This window comes from Trachypithecus francoisi, unplaced genomic scaffold (assembly GCF_009764315.1).
Source record: "Trachypithecus francoisi isolate TF-2019V2 unplaced genomic scaffold, Tfra_2.0 Lachesis_group1, whole genome shotgun sequence".
Classification (NCBI taxonomy): Eukaryota; Metazoa; Chordata; class Mammalia; order Primates; family Cercopithecidae; genus Trachypithecus; species Trachypithecus francoisi.
In genome coordinates, this window is record NW_022681454.1 from 92,541,235 (window position 1) to 92,563,183 (window position 21,949).

General features: G+C 36.2%; 1 protein-coding gene across 1 annotated transcript in view; it reads left to right on the plus strand.

Annotated features, from left to right (window-relative positions):
* The window catches only part of GRID2 (glutamate ionotropic receptor delta type subunit 2), a 1,540,711-nt gene extending 1,519,364 nt beyond the window's left edge, over positions 1-21,347 (plus strand). The window contains exons 15-16 of the mRNA XM_033214833.1: positions 15,399-15,639; positions 18,285-21,347. Coding sequence (XP_033070724.1) covers positions 15,399-15,639; positions 18,285-18,707 — 664 coding nt within the window. The 3' untranslated portion in view covers positions 18,708-21,347. The remainder of the gene's footprint in view (positions 1-15,398; positions 15,640-18,284) is intronic.
* The last annotated feature ends 602 nt before the right edge of the window (positions 21,348-21,949 follow it).

The following is a 21,949-nucleotide window of genomic DNA, read 5'->3' on the forward strand; positions in this document are numbered from 1 at the left end:
CCTATAGGCCAGCATTAAGACTCACTGAGCTGTAACTTAGTGCTTAATGCCATAAGGAATTTGGAATCAATTTTTATACAGTCATGGATCACTTAGTGATGGGAATACATTCTGAGAAATGCATTGTTAGGTGATTTTATTGTTTTGTGAACATCACAGAGTATACTGACACAAATCTAGATGGTATAGCCTATGAAACCTAGGTTATATGGTATAGGTGTATTGCTTCTAGGCTACAAACCAGTGCTGAAGACTGTAGGTAATTGTAGCACAAGAGTAAGTATTTATGTATGTAAACATATTTAAACATAAAAAGATAATGTAAAACTATGGTTTTATAATCATATGGGACCACTGTTGTATATATGGTCTGTCAGTGACCAAAATGTCATTATGAGGTACATGACTGTAATTTTCTGTAATGTGTGTTCCAGCTCGGGCACTACTGGGAATATTGGATCACAGTACAAGTCTTCTTTTTTCATCACAACTACAGGGAAGTTATTTCAAAATGCATCCACTATTATCTCACAGAGTATAGCCTCTCATAGAAAGACCATAATAGTAATATCTACAAAGTGGGTCTGTTTCTCACATTACCCTTCTTTCTATGACAGCATGTCCACTTGTTGTATATGGAATGCCATTATTTGCAGTGATCTATATAGCTTGAGTTTTAAATCAGTATGCTTTTATCAAAGGGTATATCTTTTTGTTCTCATCTAGAAACAAGTAGAGTGCAGTATCCAGTATTGCTTACCACCATATACAAGGTAAAGATTCATCACAATTTACCAATACTCTGAGCAATTTAGTTGCTGACAAATATAACTGGCTATTCAAACTTGGGTAAATCGCTTCCACAGTCATTCATTAGGGCTCCTATAATAAGTATTTCAGATCCCTACTTAGCTGGGTTGCTTTCATTTCTAATTCACAAAGGTTTAAAACAGATTTGAGAGGCTGATTATGCAAGGCTTGGGGTAGAGTGGAGAAATAAGAGGGCTTTGCAACTGCCTGCATTTTGTACATACACATACACAGTATTACCAGACCTATTTCTGAATAAAGAGACCAACCTCGTAGTCCCTCTGACAATTGTTGTCAGGACTGAATGGCACTCAATTTTTATCAAGCCTCTTCTCTGAGTTATTGAAGCATCCCATAATATCAAGTAAGTAAACATTGTCGTGCATATAGCTCTTGCCTTTATCATGGAAAATAGCAAGTAGTTCTCATGAACTTGCACAGGAATGGTGCAAGTAACATCCCTTTCATAACAGCAACGTATCCACACCATTTCATTTATCTAGCCACATAGATACACAGAAAGACAGACTATTCCCTTTATATCTATTGATAAATTTTCTTTCATATGACTGCTGAGAACTTCACTCCTATAAGCAGTTAGTCCTGCTGGCTGAAGAAAATAGATACATTATCTGAAGTAATAGATAAGTCTCATTAAGAAGATGGAATAGACTAATTCCCAGCATATCTCCCGTGCGTGGGAAAACTAAATTGTGAAGTAGAGCAGTAACACATCAATTATCCTTTCTGCATGGAATTAGACGAGTCTCACTGCTACTTTATATCACATTATGTAATTTTTTTATAAATAACCATTTATGTCAGATCATTTCAGTTTGCTGCCTCATTAAAAACAGATAGCTAACACTTCTAAGTTACTAATCAGATTTATTCCTGAAACTACTTAGGAATCCAGGTAGTCCATTTAAATTTACATGTCTACGTAAGGAATCCTTTTTCTTACTAAAGAAGCAGTGTTAATATATACTTAAAGAGGTGATGTTTTATATTAACCTAAAAATAAAATGCTATACAGATAATGATATTATAATTTTAATGTAGATCAGCTTCTACCAACTAAAGTGAAGCTAGCTATCACCATTTAGAATAAAGTTTTTGGAGATCTTGTGTTAAATAATGACTTACAATCAGTTTAAGTAGTTGATCAGGTTTGTCACATCAAGTTATCATATGTGAAATACTCAAAAACAATTTGGTTTCTTCAGTAGTTTAAATCTCTCATGCTTTTTGTCTACACAGTTAATCTTTATTAACTTATTATTTTCACAAAACAGGAGTTAAGTTAATGAAAGCTTGAATATGAAGAATTTGCTTGCTAAAGTAAATAATAAAATGTAGTATTTATCTGTTTTAATTTATTGACTGTGTAGTAAAAAATGAAACACCGTAATGACAATAGAAATGCTTTGCAAATTATAAAGTGATATTTTTAAAAAGAAGGATATAACATTGATATGTATCTTAGTTTTTAAAAACATCTCACTTATTAACAGAGAGAAGAATAAGCATACATTCTAAAGGTTCCAGGTCTCAGATTAGTTTCACCCCAGATATGATTCAGAGGGAGAAGGAAGAAAGAAGGAACATTCCAAAATTGGAAAAGTAGTAAAAAGGAAAGTGGCCCCTAAGTGACACCCATAACTCTGCAATCATGACATTGCTGCTGTGCTGTATTTCATAATCTATGTTTCTTAGTCTGCCCAGGCTTTCCTAACAAAATGACACAGACTGGGTGGCTCAAACAATGGGAATTTATTTTTCACAGTTCTTGAGGCTGGAGGTCCAAGATCAAGCAAGGTTTCAGCAAGGCAGATTTCATTCTGAAGCCTCTTCTCTTGACTTGTAGGAAAGCTGCCATCTTGCTCTGTGTTCACAGCACCTCTTCTTTGTGTAAAGAGAAAGCAAACATGATGGTGTCTCTTCTTCTAAGAGCACTAATCCCTTCCAGTCAGGTCCCCATTCTCCTGACTTCATCTAACCCTAATTACCTCCCAAACACCCCATCTCCAAATACCATTAAAATGGGGCTTAGGGCTTCATCATATAAACTTTGGAGGGGCATAAACATTCCGTCCATAATATCATGAGATCGAGTGCTTTTGTTTTTTACATCTATGACAAATCAAGTTAACAAATATTTATTGAGTGAATGCAGAAGGAAAGTCACGATGCTTGTGGTGTAATGAATAGGATGAAATACATATTTTAAGATTCCTGTCCTCAAGGAGTTTATAGCCTGGTTGAGAATATAAGAAGTGCACAAGAAGAAAAACATGCATCAAATGTAAATAATAATTCAGAGTGAAAATGGAGATGTCACAAGGCAGCATATGGTTCAACCCTAAATGGGCAGTTCTAAGGAACATTTTTGCAGAGGAGATGGAATCAGAGTCCTGAGAGATGGTCTTCATAGAAGCATGAGAAAAGAGTGCCCTCCTGTCATTCACTTATTCACTCATATTTACTAAAGGATATTATGTGTCGGGGGTAGAAATACAAAATTAATAGTGCAAAGTTTAGTATATGTCCTCAAGAAGGCTAGCATCTAAAGAAAAAAAAAAAAAGAAAAAAAGAAAAAACCACTAAATTCAAGATCAAGTCTCCACTCCTTAAATAACTTACAAGCCTTGCTTCTCCAGTGTGGTTCTGGTTTTTCCCATATTCATGCTCAGTCTCCGGGAACTCCATTCATCTTTTCAGAATGCCGGTACTTTCTTCCTGCTGGGCCTTTGCACAAGCTGTTTCCTCTACCTAGAGTACTCTTTTCCCAATCTCCATGCCATCACCTGTTCTACTAATTCCTAATTTCTCATCTAAGATAACACTTATTCCAAAATGTTGTTCCTAAACTGGCCATCCCTCCAAAACCAAGATCTGGTGATCTTTGCGTAGTGCCTTCTCTCATGCTGCCCCATTCCGGGCATGTGGCCACCCTGCAGTGGAACTATACAGTAGTGTAATTGGAGGTGAACATCCAAGGAGCAGTTTTAGGACTTTTCCTCCATTTATAAAAACCTCAGCTGGATGCGGTGGCTCATGCCTATAATCCCAGCACTTTGGGAGGCCGAGGTAGGTGAGACACCTGAGGTCAGAAGTTCAAGACAATCCTGGCCAATGTGGTGAAACCCCGTCTCTACTAAAAAGGCAAAAATTAGCTGGGCATAGTGGCGGGCGCCTGTAATCCCAGCTATTCAGGAGGCTGAGGCAGGAGAATTGCTTGAATCCAGGAGAAGGAGGTTGCAGTGAGCCAAGATCGCACCATGTACTCTAGCCTGGGCGACAGGGCGAGACTCCGTCTCAAAAAAAAAGAAAAGAAAAAGAAAAAGAAACCTCATAGCATATTTGGATTCATGATGGAAAGAAGTTTGTAAGTAGAATTCACTTATCAAAATGTCTAAAATGAAGAGACAATGATTGTTCTCCTGTGGTTCTAGGCCACCTAAAGAAAAGGTTGTTATGCTACTGTCTAAACACTCTACTAAAAAAAAAAAAAAATCAAAACACTTTATTTCAGAGTTGTAATAATGCTAAATACATCTAAAAATTAAAATATAATTTTAAAAAATACTTTGGACTTCCCATCTATGAAAATGTGGGTAAAACAGTAACATTATTATCCCACAGTTGTACTATTGTTGATGATCTAACTCGCTCTTGGCTGAGAGTTTTCATTAAGTGCACTAAATTTATCCACCAACTGTAATATAAATACACTCTGAGTTTTTAAAAATATGTATCAGTGTACAACCTCTTAGATGTTGTTTGCATCATAAAATAATTCTCCCACTATTAAAGCCCTACTAGAGTAGTTCTCAAAATAATGATTTCCTTCCTTATACTTAAATTATTATTCAACTTTTTAAAAGTTTAGAATTTGTGCAAATTCTAAGGAAAATGTTTGTCTCTTCAAAAAGTATCCTTCTTAATCTCTTTCCTAAGGCTGTGTCAAAGCTGCATGTCACAATCTTTATCCATTTTACAAACAGCACACACCTCAGGATCTCACCTATTTTAAAGTTTAATTGTCAGACTCAAGGATATGAAAATATACATAAATATGCATAACATATATACAATACACTAAGCAAAATAAGTTTGATTTTATGACATCTTTTCATAAACGTGCATTTGAAAGTTTTGCATAAGAAAAATGAAGAGTGACTCTAAACAGAGACGATCATTGCCAGTTTCTCACTGCAGAATGAAATATTTTTTCTCCTTTACCCTATAACCCAAATATCACACTGAGCTTAAGGATGAAGCTGACATTTTAAAAGATCACCAAAAGTGTTCTCTTTCCAATTGCAATTATGCCCTCTCTCTCAGTGGGAGCCATTGTCTGGGTCTTCTCAGCTCTCTAGCATCTTTCTGGCTTGCTTTCATTACCCTGATTATCTATTCATTTGCCGCCCAGTACTCATTTTATGAAAGATCATGTCTGCCATTTCTATAATGAGTGCTTGACTTTTACTGCCAGCATAAACACATAAAATATATAATAATTAAAGTTCACTAGTCACCAAAGTCTTGAGATCCGTCATGTTGCTAATTTGATTTTTCAAGCAATTGCTTCTCTGTGAACAGGGCTGATTTTGCCCCCTTAGGCAGTGCAAGACTTATGGTTGAAGGAGACGACTCTAACCTAGAGAGATCAATTTGAATGGGCACCATATATTTCAAATTTAAGGTTCATTTTCAACCAAATAACATGTCTATAAATTATGATGGTTCTTAGAGCCAGCAAAAATTTCATCAATATTTGAACATAAATGTTGTTCTAAATGTTAAAGATTAAACAACATGCTTTTCAAAACAGTTAAATGTTATTTAATTGTGTAGCTTTTATGGAGAATTATTTAAACTCTAAGGAAAAAGTTTATTGGAATAATTATGGGAGCCTACATTACACAGATTGGAAACTTCACAATACGTTGACTTACATTGAGTAAGAACAAGGTTCCAGGACACCACTTGCTTATTTTGAGCACACTTCCTTGTTTTGATAACATTGGCAAAGCCCCCTAAGTGCCTCATGATAATGAATTCATCTGACGTTTACTCTAATCACAAAGCGATTAATGAACTCATGAGATATTCCTCTGGCTCTCCGGGGACATAAAGATGTGTTATACAAATTGTAATGTTTGTAAATGGATACAGTGGAACACGTGTTAGCCAAGGGACTTGAGTAGCAGCCTCTCAGTTTATAAAGAAGCAGGAAATAAAGAGGTGCTTCCATTTATACAGGTTTTCTTTGGAGATAATAAAGATCTTGATGGTGTATTCAAAAAAAGTACGGAAGCCAGAAGATCCGAGTTTGAAAGCAGAATATATCACTTTCCAGCTATGTGGCCTTGGGAAATTTTTCTTCACCTCTGAGCCTCAATCTCCTCACCTGTAAAAGGAGAATTAGTAATATCAGGCTTCCTAAAACCTTTTACAAGAGTAAGAGGTACAGGGTCGAAGGCAGGAGGGGTTTGAAGTAATCAGTCAATCAATATCATTCCTCCCTCACAAGGTTAAGAAGTAAATAAAATAATATGCACTGTTTTTGAAAAGTCCTTTATAAACTGCAGCATCATGCATGTGTTTATTTTTGCTATTCTTTTGGAAAATAGGTACTCTGAATAAAGTTCACAGGTTTTTTTTCCCCCTGTACACAGAATGGATGCCTTAGGAAGACACTAGTAACTACATAAGGACATAGACATTGTTTTCTGAATAAACCAGATCTGACCAATTAAGTACTTTATCAAATTACGTTTTTCAAATTTGAAAGTAGCATATCAGGTTTGAAGCAACACAGGAAACTTCTCTTTTTAAACAGGTCTCTGCTATGCAGCAGCCTTCAGCAATAACGGAGTTTATAATTAAATCCAGCCTGTCTATTCAGCCCTGCAGTGGGAAGCTGGGCAGGCCACTTCACCTCACTGGCAGGAGTTAAATGTGATCCCATCTCCCAGGTCCTTTCCAGTACTAACACATTGTCATTCTCATTAAGCATGTGTAGTAATTCTTTACCAATTCTGAAAAACTTTTAATTAATTTACAGTACTTCTGGTCACACATAATTAGAAACCATTTTTATATCTTTGATTAAAAGAGACACAACCTTTTCTGCCTCAGTTCATCATCTTACCCATTCTTAGTAAATCATAATCACTACCCTGGAATTTCTTTTTTTTAGGAGTGTAATATCTGCTCATATCACCTTGACTTCAGGCTCAAGTTCCCATTGCCTAGAAAATGATTCAGCAAATGCAACCCTCAGAAGACAAATACTACCTTATCTTGTGTGTCACTCATTTGGAACATGGGCACTTCCAATCTCAGAATAGATGCTCAGATATATATTACAATATAATCAGAAAACCAAATGAATTCAAAATTCACTTGAAGGATTATGCTGCCATTGTTAATATACATTGTATATGTGAAATTCTTTCTCAGCGTGGTGAAACGTGGACTCAACACATGATCACTTTGTACTCATTTAAAGATGCACACATAATAACAGACATTACTACATGTTAATTAATACATATTAATACACTATTGAAAGAGCACTGGAATAGGAGTCGCCATCTCTGGTTCTAAAACAGACATACTTTCTAGTGACAGGACTTGCTAGATCACTTAAACCCTCTCAACTTCAATATCTTTATCAGTGAAATGAGAACTTATTGACTTATAGAGTTATTTTCTCTGAGGTTTCCAAAATAGGTCAGAAACTATAGCCAGAAGGCCATTCTGGCAGCTTGCCTGTTTTTACACATAAAGCTCACTTGTTTACTTACTTTCTACGGCTGCTTTCACACTACAAAGGCAGAGTTGAGTAGCTGTGATGGACACCATATGGTCCACAAAGTCTAAAATATTGGCTATCTGACCCTTAACAATAAAAGTTTGCTGACCTCTAGTCTAGAAGATGATAGTTACGAATTCATCTGAAATACCATGAAGTGCTATTAACCTATATGATAGAAACTCTTTGTGGATTGGAATTAAGCAACTGCCATTTGGCTCAACTAGCTAGGAGAAATATTTAAAAGTTCAATTTAAACAAATGAAATAGCTCCTAATAGTCTCCCTTCCACTATTTGGTATTACTGAGGTATTAAATGCTATCAGTAAATATTTGTTGCATTGAATGTTACCAACTGATCAACTAAGAGATTTTGCTTAAGAAAAGTAATCGATTGATGATTGATTCACGGCAAGTTGATAGAATTGGGTTTTACAACTCTGATATGCAAATTGTAATATTAGATATGCCAATCAAAGTGCCACTATGCTTGATTGTTTAAATCTTAATCTTTGAGAAGTGATTTTGCTTCAGTGCAAGTTTACCTACATTTTCCAAAGCTAGGATGAAAAAATTGATGAATGAATGAAAAACCTATTGAGCTAAAGTTTTTCTGAAAATCATCTGCATGCTATTATTAATACTTTCTCAGTAACCATGGAGAGGAAAATGTTGTGAAAACCCAGAAAATGAATTTAATAATGCAGATATTCTGAGCCAAAATAGATCTATTCAGTGTGTGAAAAAAATAATTATTTTTTCAAAAATTTCAAAATTTCTTTCTCAGTGATAATTGACATTAAACAGTATTGAGTAATGGGACTTTCTCCTAAATATATTTTTAATTTTGGTTACATAAAATTCATAAGTATGTACTGATAAAATATTTTTGAAATATTAAAATGGTTATTTTATCCTCACGAATTTCTACCTCCAAGTTGCCTCAATACTTCCAAATTAAAGAAATACCTACAAGGTCTCATATCATAGAGTTTCTGTCATTACATAGCTAGAATTATCTTTCACTATGACAGGACAAGAAGCTTGAAGACCTAGGATGTAAGAAGAATATTCAGGAGAGGAAAGGAAGCCTTACATCTTCTGGCCGGAGTATTCTAACAGAGGTCAGGAGAAGAGGAAGGCAAGAAGAAAGCATCAGATAGATTGAAAGGCACAACAAGGGTAGAAGACCTAATGCTTCTCTTCCCATTAGGGTCTCTGGGGGAGTTCCCAGGGCACACCCGGCTCTTTAACAACAGAGAACACCTCAAATCATTAAGAACGCCAGAGCAGCAGGGTCAGGAAAAAGCACAGGTTCAATCATCATTCCCAGGCCTCCTTTTCTTTCCTGTGCCTCCCACGCTGAGTTAGAGCATATGGACCTGCCTTGGGCCCCTCCACAGTGAATAACAAGGCGAGGTCATAATACCATCTGGAGGGCTACAGATTCATCAGGGCCTGGATAAAGAAAATGGCAGAAGCTCAGAAGGATGTAGAGCACCCCAACAAACCAAAGGAGCCTGGGGCAGCAGGGAGGAGCCCATAAGCCCTCCATTAGCCAACTTTTAGCACCTATAGCCTCTGCAGACTTTAGGAGCAGTCACCTATTAATCTCTAAAACTGAACCCAAGCCCATCCCACCTCAAAGGAGAGCTGTCAAAGCAATTTCAAGGACCTGCAGGAGACCTTTCCCCTAAATCCCCAATTTCAGGGATCTAATGCTGTCCTCCATAAATCCTGATGCCATCTTGAAAAAGAGTAATAAGGGAAAAGAGAAGAAACGGGAAGAATTGAGCAATTCTCTCAAATAGATTGAACTTAAAGCTAGAGGATATGTTAAATTATTAGATGAGATTAAATTTTAAATCTTATTGGGCTAAATTTAGCTTTTTTCCCACTGCTCAGTAGTCACAGTCCTCCTGAGGAAGATCAATTAAGTTATAGAGAAAAGCTACATTTTCTTTGCATACCCAAATTGTAGCATGAATAAATTTGCAATCACACTATAATTATATTGTTTGGTTTAGAGGAAACATATTGATGAGAGGTTTACTCAAGGTCTAAGAAATCTCTGAAACTAAAGAAGATAGCTTTTCTCTGCATACTTACGTATTAGAAGCTGTGTAAGATAATGGAGAGAAATGTGCTAGAAGGCAGACCTGAGTTCTAAGCCCAACTCAACTGTTTACTATCTGTGTGAGCAACTTAAAAAGTCATTTAAACTCTACAGCAATGACATTGTGTGTTCAGTGTGAAAAATCTAGGGAATCATTATGCTAGATTACTTAGTGTCTTCATCTATAAAATGGGGGAGAAGAAACAGACAGGGAAGAAATAATGTCTGCAACCTTTTCCATTCTAATTTCCTAGTAGAAATAACTAAAAAGGCAGGTGTCATTTTTCTTAGATAACCAATAACCAGTAACTTTTTTAATTGGGTTCGGTAGGAATTCACATATGGGCCATGATTCCAGAAAAGTTTGAGAGGAACTTACTGGCAGCTATGGTATTTAAGGACAAAATTAGAGTGACCTATGTGGGATTAGAAATTTGCATCCAACTTTCAGCAACCTGTTTTGTAACAAATAAATTAATTTGAAAATCATTTCCTAGAATAGTGATTAAAAATGGTAAGGAATCAAAAATTAGTGTGAGTCTCAAACACAAATGAGGCTATTATCTTCAAAGTAAGTAAAAGGCTCTTCAAGATGAATGCCTAAACCTGTTGGATTTCTTTACTTTTAATGTGAAAGAAGGATCTTTTGATTCCCCTACTCCCTTCCCCTGAAATTTGCTCATTTATACCAATAAAGAATTCAGTGGGTGCAAGATTGATCTATCAGCCATTTTCAAATTGCAATTAAGTTTTTTGGACTTCTAAAATTTCTGTTCAATGAGATCACAAATGTTTTAATATTTTGGATGAAAAAAAGGAAATGAGATGTCCTTGTCAGTGAATCATTCATTGATCATATGGGCATATAATTCTCCATTAAGAAATATGTGCCAGAAAGAACAATGGTCATACGTGTGACAATAATAAGTCTAGCTTTAGAGTTGGAGTCGCCTTCCACGTGCCAAGCAATGAGCTTTTCATGCATCTTGATCATTGAGACTGTCATGTGTGGTCTCATTAATTCACACCACACCAACCCTCCAATGTAAGTGTTGTTATGTATCATCAATAGGAGGAATTTTTCTGACTATACTCCAAAAAGAGATTTTAGCCATTAGTTCATCACAACCTAATAGCTAAACTTATTTCTAATTGTTTACATATTTACAGCCCCAAGAAGTCTATACTTCAGCACTTCAATCCCATAGATTAACTATAACCACAGTAACTCTGCTCTCTATAAGCAAAGACTGCCATCTTGTGGAAATTGCACACCAAACAAACATTGTTATTCCATAAACTCAAAAGTTTTTCTTGTATTTATTAAGAATTTTGTAACTGGATTTTTGCATTGTCATACATATGCGTGCGCACACACACACACATTATTGTTGCTTATAATTACAAGATACAATTCTCCTTTAGGTGACTTTTCAAGTTCAATTTAAAAGGGCCAGTGCTTTGGGAAGATTGAAGAGAACATATCTCTTTGTTTATTATAAGAATTCATCCTGTTCATCTTCCAGGCAGTGCATTATATTTTACCACACTTCCTTTACCTAATCTTTAAATTGGGTTTTTGTTAAATCATAAAAAGGAGGCCATGGTGAGACCGTTCTGATGGAATTTCTAGGAGCACTACATTTTGTAGCAAAATGTTATGACAGAACTCTGGACTTAGAGAACACTTTCATTCCCTTCCAACACTTGTAGCCCATGCCAGCCTGTATTCCTGGAATCTGTTGTCGGGGTGACTGAGGGGTCATACGGTCCAATTGCTCTATACATCCCCAAAGAAGAAATCTCCCTGCAATGCCCCAGCCACTTGTGCTGCTGTGAGCATAAAATAAACCATACAAAGACACTTTTGTGGCATAGTGGTACTTGAAGCACCTAGAGAGGGTGCTTCCTTCTTTCCCCTTGGTGATCTCCTATCGCTCAGCTGGGTGAACCTAAAAATTCTGCAATTAAATGATTTTTTTTTTTTTTGGTTTAAGGCTTTTAATTCCTATTAGAATTGAAATAGGTGAGGTATAATATATATATAATATATATGAGGCATATATATGATGCATATATATATATACTTCAATAATTATTTCTAAAGTCAAAATATTTCCAGGTTTAGAAAGAATTAGGAGACAAAAGTAAATATGTGAAATGCAAGAGCCCCAAATACCACTGAGAAGAAAGTGCAGGCAGTAAATCAGTTCCTGAATGAAGGAATGAATGAACATGAACTGAGGGCATTAAAAAAATGGCTTCACAGTGTCACTCAAGCCACTCTGATGGAATGTGCAGTCGTGGTTTAGAATAAATTTTATACCCAAGGAAATGTCTGGAATGAAGTCATTCTCAACTGTTTATTAAATGGATAGATGAATAAAACAGGAATGGAATAAATTAGAAAACAGTATCAATCGTAAGAAAAAAGAATAGGATCTGAGATCAGAGTTTAGGATTCATGTACCAAAAACTGTGTTAAGTATATCCCATCAATAAATATGCACCTGCTCTGTAGTAGACAATATGGAGGATGATGAGTACACACTCTAGAAAATGGAACAGACTAATCAAGTAATTATAAATAATGATAAGTGCTATGAAGGAAAATTCTTACACTTTCACAGTGTATTAGTTCATTCTCTCACTGAAAGAAATACCCAAGACTGGGTAATTTATAAAGAAAGAAGTTTAATTGACTCACAGTTCCCCTTGGCTGGGGAGGCCTCAGGAAACTTACAGTAATGGTGAAAGGCACCTCTTCACTAGGCGGCAGGAAAGAGAATGAATGCCGAGCAAAGGGAAAGCCCCTTATAAAACCATCAGATCTCATGAGACTCACTCACTATCACAAGAACAGCATGAGGGAAACCACCCCCATGATTCAATTATCTCCACCCGGTCCTGCACTTGACACATGGAGATTATTACAAGGTGAGATGTGTATGGGGACAGAGAGCCAAACCATATCACACAACTATTGACCAATACTGTGTGATGCAAATAGGAGAGCAGGGAAATAGGATCTCATTTTGTGCCCAGCTGTATTATCATTAAGCAAATGTTGCTGTGGTTGCCTTTTATATCTACAAGTACTTATAAACTCAAATTTAAGAAGAATTATTTGTTCAAAAATGATTAAATTTTTCCTCCAAGGTATTCAATGGTGCTCTGACTACCTAGAGCCTTTAAAGAATGTGCCATTATTTTTTATTATTACGGTAAGAATGCTTAACATGGGTGCTATTCTATTAAGAAAAATTTTAATGTACAATACAGTATTGTTAACTATAGGTGCAATGTTGTACAGTAGTTATCTAGAACTTTTCCCTCTTGCATAACTGAAGCTTTATACCTATCGATTAGCAATGCCAACATCATTTAAATGATATTCATTTAAATAGGCCAAGAAAGTAATTTTGATCCATGATTACATCTTTGTGTATTGCCTAACACAGTGCTGGAAATTTCCACAGGTAGTTGCTTTTTTGGATCAAGAGATTATTTCCCATGTATATTTCTTAAACCTGTTACTTGGAGAGCAAAATGAGGGAAGGGGAATGAAGGTCATAAGTTTGGGAAATGCTGAATTAAACAAAATCATGAAGTTTTCTTTTCTGCTGGTCTTCTGAGCGTCTTCAATAGGCTGACATCTTTGTAAATTTCCAAGAGTGTGTTTCCTGGAATTAATAACCACAAGGCCCCTTTTTTTTTTTTTACAGAAGCTTTCTAGGTACTGGTTTGCTGTGAAATGCACTTTTGGAAATTCTGGAAATGCAAATGGCTTTTTCTGGGATGGAAGCTGAAATAAGGGTGACATATAACCCATTAATATTTATAATCATTTTAGTAAATTCAGTTAATCAAATTAGTTGCTCTTCTAGAGCAACACTCTAGACAGATACATTTGACAGATACATTTCATAGGAAGCAAGGAGAAAAGGTCCAGGTTGTGGGGGAGGTTTCAGCACAGTCTCAGTCCTGGAGTGCTGGCACGGGGCACCAGAGCTGAGGCTGTGGGAACGTCTGGGAGAGATGACAGGGACGTGAGCCCAACCCTCCACCAGAGCCTTGAGGGCTGGTCTCACTCTTGTTTAACTCAGATTAAACACTGACCCCACTTCCAACGCCCAGAATCTTCTTTCCTTTATCATGTTGCTTGTTCTTCTAGCCACATGGATGACATGAAACAGGTAAAAAGGTCACGGAAACTCCATTCTTCTCTCTTAAGTTTTAATCAGTCTCACCCAAAATAATCCAAGACCTTGGGCAAGAGTACAAATATAGGTTCACATACCCTAAGTCTAGTTATGTAAAAATTACACATTAAACTGAAACCTGTTAGATATAATATATTCTATGTTTTTATCTGGACAAATATACCTTCATAACCCCTAGGAGGCCAGGTTTAGGTTTGTATGTGACTAGCCAGGAGGTCTGCACCGACCCAGGAGCACAGGGCTCTGGGACTCTCTCTTTCCACCTGCAGCTCCATCTTGCACACGAAAGTGTCTCCTACCCACGGCTGTATGCACCTGAGCTCACTCATCTGAGCTCTGTCCACACTCTCTACAAAGTCTACCCTATAGAACTATGGTGCACCCATGGATGTAAGATCTTCTGCCAGGAGGACAACCCTGGGAATAGGCTTAGCAGGCCCTGGAAGCACTAAGCTGTTTGGCCCGGGAATTCCAGGGAACCCAGAGAACAATGCATACTCTGTGTAGGCACACAGCCTTGACCTGGTCTTCCTTGCCCTGTGAAAAAGGGTATAGCGGGAGGAGGGCCACAGCTAGGCTGGCCTCAGGTAGAGCCTAAGAAGCACTGGAAATTGAGAATAATTCCTGTATGAAAAAACATGCTTTAAAAAGCTGCAGTCTGCAGCTATCCTCAGACTCTGGGGAGGGGAAAAAGAAGAAGTAGAAGAAAAAGAAGAGGGTTTTTCCTTTTGAATTTAACTACTTCTGAAAGCCTCTGGTCAGCTTTTCTTCTTGTTGTCCAAGGTAAGATTACTTCCCCTTTGGCATTAAAAGGGAAACTAGATGAGTTGTGCGAAAAACCAAAAAAGATGGATTTTATCAACTTGAAACTTGTCCCAAGGCTTTCTCTCACACTGTGTTAAATAATAGGTCTTCTTAATTGAATTTCTTTGTGTGTAGCATATGCTGGGTGACATTATGCCAGCATCTTGCTCTAAGCAGCAAAACGTTCTTCATAAAAGCATTAAGATCCAGAGTATCATTCTGGATGCAGGAAAGGAACACAGAACTGCAGCAACTTGAAAGCATATAAAAACAGTGCCTCTGAAATGTGATTGTAAAAACACACTGCAGCAAACCAGGAGGAAAATATTTAGAATTATAGGATGGAACCAGAAGAAGAAGAATAAGAAGAAAAGCAGAGAGGAAGCTGGGAGGGCGGGATGGGTGAGGAGAGAGAGGAAAGCATTGTGGTGCAATGCTGTCTGTAGAATCAATGCAATGATGACTTTCCATTTCCTAGCATTCCATCTACAAACAGATCTATATATTAATTCCCCTTGACAGCCACCATCCTACAGAGGTGGGATTATAAATGGATGTGTTGTGAACAAGGGCAATAACTATGTCTGTAATAACACACGCTTATGTTCTTTATCCCAAGGATCCTGGAGCTTCAGCAGAATGGTGACATGGACATCCTGAAGCACAAATGGTGGCCTAAGAATGGCCAGTGTGACCTGTACTCCTCAGTGGACACAAAGCAGAAAGGAGGTGCCCTGGACATAAAGAGCTTTGCAGGGGTCTTTTGTATCCTGGCTGCTGGAATTGTCCTCTCCTGCTTCATAGCCATGCTGGAGACGTGGTGGAACAAGAGGAAAGGCTCCCGGGTTCCATCAAAAGAGGTACTTGATTGAGAGCTTTGGCTCTAAATTAAATCAACAAGCAGGCTGTATTTCCAGGGAGGACGAACCCAGGGAAGATAATGGGTTGGGGGTGGTCCTTGTTTCTTCTTTGAAGATTAAAAACAAAGTTGTGAAATACATACAAATTGGTAAGATCAATATCAATTTCCATTTTAGGCTATCCCTAGATCAGTAAAGAGGAGACTATAGTATTTGAAAGACTTAGAATTTCATATACCATAATAGGCTTTGAAATTCTCTCAAATCTCAGAATAGATTTTAATTCAATAATTTTTAAAGGCCATGATTCCTTTGACAAGTTCACAGAGATACTTACCATTTTATTTCACTTAGTTGTTTAACTTGTAAGTAAATTCCTCATGTCTCTAAGACTAGCCCCCCAAAAATACAATACTACAATAAAAATGATAAGAAGTTTCTCTTCACCACTAGACTGCCTCCTTCTCTACTCATGTACATCAACAGAAGCTCTTCGATGGCCCCAAGCTTATCAAATCCAAAATCCACATCATGGAAACATCCAAATTTCAATTTTTCTCCTTTACTCTGGAGTCAGCTTAACGTCAGGGCCATATTAAATTTTATCTCAATATCTGAAAGAATAATTACAGAATTACACATATCTCTCTTGTAGTGGCCTGAGTGTTGTTTTCATCATGAAGTATAAGACTTATAAGTTAAAGAAAATCTGAAGTTAAATCTTGATTCATTTATCTTATTTCCACTGGACCAATGGGGTGAAAATGTTTTAACTAATGAGGTCATATTCACTAAAGCTTCACAAATTGAAACAAAAACCAATCTGAATTTGCTAAACGATTTGATTTGATGGATAGCTTCAAAGAAAGTTTTAAACTTTCTATAGCTAGAACTTGGCTGACTAACTGATGCCTGAGGCGAATCCTGAAAGGATCTGCTTTAATGCACAATAAATACGACTTCTCATTTGCATATGAATTGTTGCATGTTAATGTATTTTTTTCAAACAGGGTGATTTCAAAAGTAGTGTAAGGATTCCTTCTTATCACCTTATATGCAAAATTGATCAGCATCATTTATAAGGAAAAGCTTGGCTTTAGCAAAGATGAATTTTAGCTTCCTACCTGTGTGAATGAGCATACATTCTAAATATGTGAAGAATGAATTATAAATTAATCAAGTCTTATTGTAGCATTTTCTTTGTGAAATAAGCTTCTGGTATCTCTGTTGACATTGATTCAATGCAAAAGACCACATTAATGCAACATTATAGCTGAGACTTCATATTTTTAAAAATCTGGAAAGTAAGGACTCCCCAAGCTCCTTATATTTTGAATTACTAGACATGACATTAAAATTTTGCATTATTATATCTGTTGATGGATGACTACATTACAGTTGCTGTGGGAACCATAAAATTATATGTCTCAATCCTCTAAAGTCTCAGTGATAATATTGCATAAATGGATATTTTTTATTGAATTTTGAAATGAGAAGGGAGAAGGAAAAACAGTGATGCACATCAAAATATTTTTCACTGAGGAACACTATAATAGCACAATGGAAAAAATACATACTCCATTCTAACTTGTGACAGCTAATCCAGATCCTATAAAAAAATATTTTCTCCTCTTTTGATTAATAAATATTTTAAATTCTCATAAATTTAATTTATTGAGTTTGGCTATAAATAAGACTAATAACAAGGATAATTTTATTTGCTTCCAGTTTTATTTCTCAAATATTGAGAAATTTTTATTGCTCAAATCTTTAATACTCACTTTTAGTGAAAATTATAAGGAACTTATAAATTGGTTTCAATTCCAAAAATCTGAGATTTTACTTATATTTTTGTTTATTAACTGCCTTCTTACCAAGACGCCATTAGCATAGCTTAACGCGTCTTTGGTTTTGAGGTCAGTTAGCATAAAGCTGGCCCTAAACTAAAGCTATCACTCCCATGCCCTGACTTGAAGGGGTCCCTAAATATCTCACTGACTTCACAATATTGACTGATTCAGGTGCTAGATACCTTGAGTGCATAAAATCCCTCAATTAGAAATTATTTTGTGTTGAGTATTGCTCTCTCTCAACAATCTCACATATCCTTGGCTTACAAGAAATAACACTTTAACAGTCACTAACACTTTAGTATGAAATAGTTTACCATATCATTTTCTTTCAAGAATGGAAACTTAAGGTTAGGAGTAAGTGGTTGAAAGGAACCAAAATTTAACTTGGAATAAGACACCCTGAAAAAGGAGGAAGCATGTATAAAGAAGAGGTGGGGTTAGAGTTGCCAAAACCGTATTTTCTATTGGTACAATTTTGCCTGGGCCTGTCTTTCCTAGAACGGCAATCACCCATCAGCTGCTTCCATATCATTGTAGTTGCATGTGGCATATGATCACTTTAAAACCTTTACTGCAAGAAAAATATTTACTGTAGATAACCTTATCTCAGAATTGGAACCCCCAGAACCTAGCACAGTGCCTGGCTCATACTAGGTGCTCAATAAATATTTGTTAAATGGATAAACCACAAAGTTCAGTTAATTACATGTTTGCTGAACTACTTTTTTTTTTTTTTTTAACCATCAAAGCTAGTACTGATGAGAACCTTATTTTCTTTTTCTTCATCTCCAGGATGACAAGGAAATTGACCTGGAGCACCTCCATAGACGTGTAAATAGCTTGTGCACAGATGACGACAGCCCCCATAAACAGTTTTCCACCTCGTCAATTGATTTGACCCCTCTGGACATTGACACTTTGCCAACACGACAAGCACTGGAGCAAATCAGTGATTTCAGGAACACTCATATTACCACAACAACCTTTATCCCAGAGCAGATCCAGACTCTTAGCCGCACACTGTCAGCTAAAGCTGCTTCTGGTTTCACTTTTGGCAACGTGCCTGAGCACCGAACTGGCCCTTTTAGGCACAGGGCACCTAATGGGGGCTTTTTCAGGAGTCCTATAAAAACAATGTCATCTATTCCTTATCAACCAACTCCTACCCTGGGGCTCAATCTGGGTAATGATCCAGACCGAGGCACCTCCATATGAGCATCAAACAAATCTCTTCACTGTTTCTTTTTTAGGACTCCCTTTGCAAGGAGCAACTGTAATATTGTGGGACTAACATGGATGTAACGTTAAAGAAAAGATCAGGATTATTAGTAACAATTCTAGTATTTTCCTCCCACCTTCTCCCTCTCCTCTCTCCTCTATTATTTTCTCTCTTTTCCCCTCCCTTCCTGTACATTTTCCTCCACTTTTTTTCATTACTCAACTTGTTCCCCAAGAAGGTAGTGTACTAGGATCCTATTAGTCTGCTTTTCATATACTGTACATCAAGTATAGGAAATGTGCACTGAGTATACTAAAAGTATATGCAGGATTAATTTTACATAAAGGCCTCTTCTGTAACATTTCTCTATTTTTAGAAATACAATTGCAATAACTTCAGTCTTTTTACATTCTTCTGCTGCATCCATACAATGCTCCACTGCTGTTGAGTGTCCTTTAACTGTGGACCAAAGGCAACCCCTGCAGTGATTATAAAACAATTTAAAGACCATTCAGGCCACATAAGATGAGAATGCAATTTTGTAGGATTACAAAAAAGCCATTAATATGCCAGTCAAGACTACAGTTAAGACTACTCTTGCACTGCAACAGTGCATATGACCTTTATGTGATTGTACAGTATTAAAAGTTTTTTCTTATGTACAGTAAACTTTATCATATGGCAGAAGCCTCTATTGTGTTAAATAAATTAGTATTTCATATATATACATATATATGCACCTATATAATGTGTATATATATATAAAAAGGCGGCCATTGCTATTGCAATTCATTTAATAAAGCTTTAGTTTAAACAAAAGTATTGTATACAGGAACTATGTATAGTGCAGGGGTTCTTTTCAGTTAGAAAAGGCAGGTTGCTTTAATGTTATTCTGACTCGCATTGTTTGCCAACAGAAAATATTTTATACTTTTGTTATTAAAGCATCCAGGGCAATTTAATATTTGTTCCTAGATGTAACTCATTTGAATAGGTTTTGCATTTGTTATTCAGCAGTGTATAAAGCTAACCTTGATAATTTTACTTTTAATTAATTATCTAAATGAAAAATGCTATTAGCTGAACCACATCCACAACAGCACATAGAGCTCTAGGAGAGTTGAAACGTAGATCGTTGAAGGTTAATAATCCTCTTCCAAAGCAGCAAGTCAATCAATACAATTATGATATTTGGGGAGGGGTGGGAGCCCTTAAGAACTATTGATGTGGCCTTAAATTACTGTCATTTATTATCCTAAAGAAGAAAACATAATAACCATAATGGGCTCTCAACTCAACCCCCTTTTTTATTTAGTTCTATTTGGAGGAGTTATGTATTTTTTACATTAGTGCCAAGAAAATAGAAGGATGACAGCAAAAACAGTGCCTCTTTGTGCACAACCCTTTTAAAGTAGCATTCTTACTTCTTAGAAATGTAGGATGAACTTTGTTTGTAATCCTTAAATTAAAATGTGGTAAGTAGGAAACAAGAACTTATTCTGTGTTTTTATGCAGCCATACACTTACTTTAATCTAATTCATTCTGTGGCTAGGATTGATATAGGAATCAACCTATGTGATTTGCTTTAGGAGAAATTAAAAGGTATATTCTTAAGATATATTATATTTTGATGCTAATTCTGTTCTGGGGAGCATCTTGTATTGTCACTGTTTTGTACTAAATCTTCAAATATTGTCTACTGTGTAAGGCAGAAAAATTTCTTATCATGCAAAAACCATTTTGTTTCCAGGGTAACAAGTACCTAAGTGCATGCACAACTTGTTTTCCCTTGTAACATTCATGATCTCATTTACAACTCTGATTTTAAAACAAAAAAATCTTTACAACAAGCTATATAGGGACATACCAGATGTGGCAGTGATTTTAGCTATCAACAAACTGTTAACCATGTACAATATTTAAAATAGGCTTATTTTGATGTATCGCCTATTATACAAACACACAAAACATTTTTGGAGGCCTCAGTTATGAGTGACAGAGCTTTCTGTGTATAATTTGTCTAAATAATTTGTCTAATAAAAATGTTTTCTAAACTTGCTCTCATACTATTGAAGTCTTAACTGTAAGATTTGAAAATGTTTACTCTCTCACAGATTGAACTAAATTTTTCTAAAAATTTATCTTGAGTTAATTAAAGCATAAATCACATTAGGTTTTACTAGCAGAACCATGCCAAAATGAGTGGCTCTCTAAAACATTACGAAGTGATGTCCTAAACCAGTGAGAGACTGCCTTTCTGCTATTTGAAACAACAATATATTTGTTTTTCTCTGTGGATGTCTCTGTGAGCACTTTTTTGGGAAAGATTTATCCTGTTTCATATGAGCAATGCAAGCATGGTAATATCAGGGTGAGGGTGTGTTACATCAAAAAAATAAGAACGAAAAGAAAATTGAGGGTAATTATTAAACTTAGGATTTAGTTCTTAAAAATTGCTTTGCTAGAGAACTATTCATCATGTTGAATCTATTAATTTGGGAATTAATTTAGGCTCTAAGATTATTTCTAATAATTTCCCTGCATTTGAACAATATTTAATTATTCCAGCATCTAACACACCTAAGGGATATATATCTGAAAATGTATTTTGAAAACATAATTTAGGAAAAAAAAATAGTTCTCTATTGTTCTAAAGTTCCATCCAAAATAATTCTTTGAATTTTGGAACTAAGGAATTTTAGAGATCTAGACTATTGACCTCATTTTACAAATCAGGGAACATAAGATACTAAGATGCTGTGATATGCCCAAATGTTTGACGACCTAAAATGTAAACTGGGTCTTCTTTTTTAAAACTCTGCCACCCTTCAATGACACCAACATAGGTCCTCATGGACTGTAAATATAGGCTCCACCTTCTCCTGTCACCAAGCCTAGGCTACAAATCTCTAAGATCATTCCTTCCATCTGATTCCACTTTTACACATGGGAAAGTGAGTACCTCAGGTTATTTACCCAGAGCCATAGCTAGCGGCAAAACTAAGGTCAGTTCCTGTTTCTGTCTGCAATTGTTTTTTTGGCCCATTGTTTGTCCTGGTTTGCAACACTTAGACCAACCTGGTTATTTCACTACAAGACAAAATACCTTACATCCACGTACTTTTATTCTACTCAAATGTCCAATTTACCCCACTGGCGAATCATTAAGATATCTGGTACCACTGTACCACATCAGAACTTATGCACAGGTTTTGGTTTAATCATACATACTTAAAG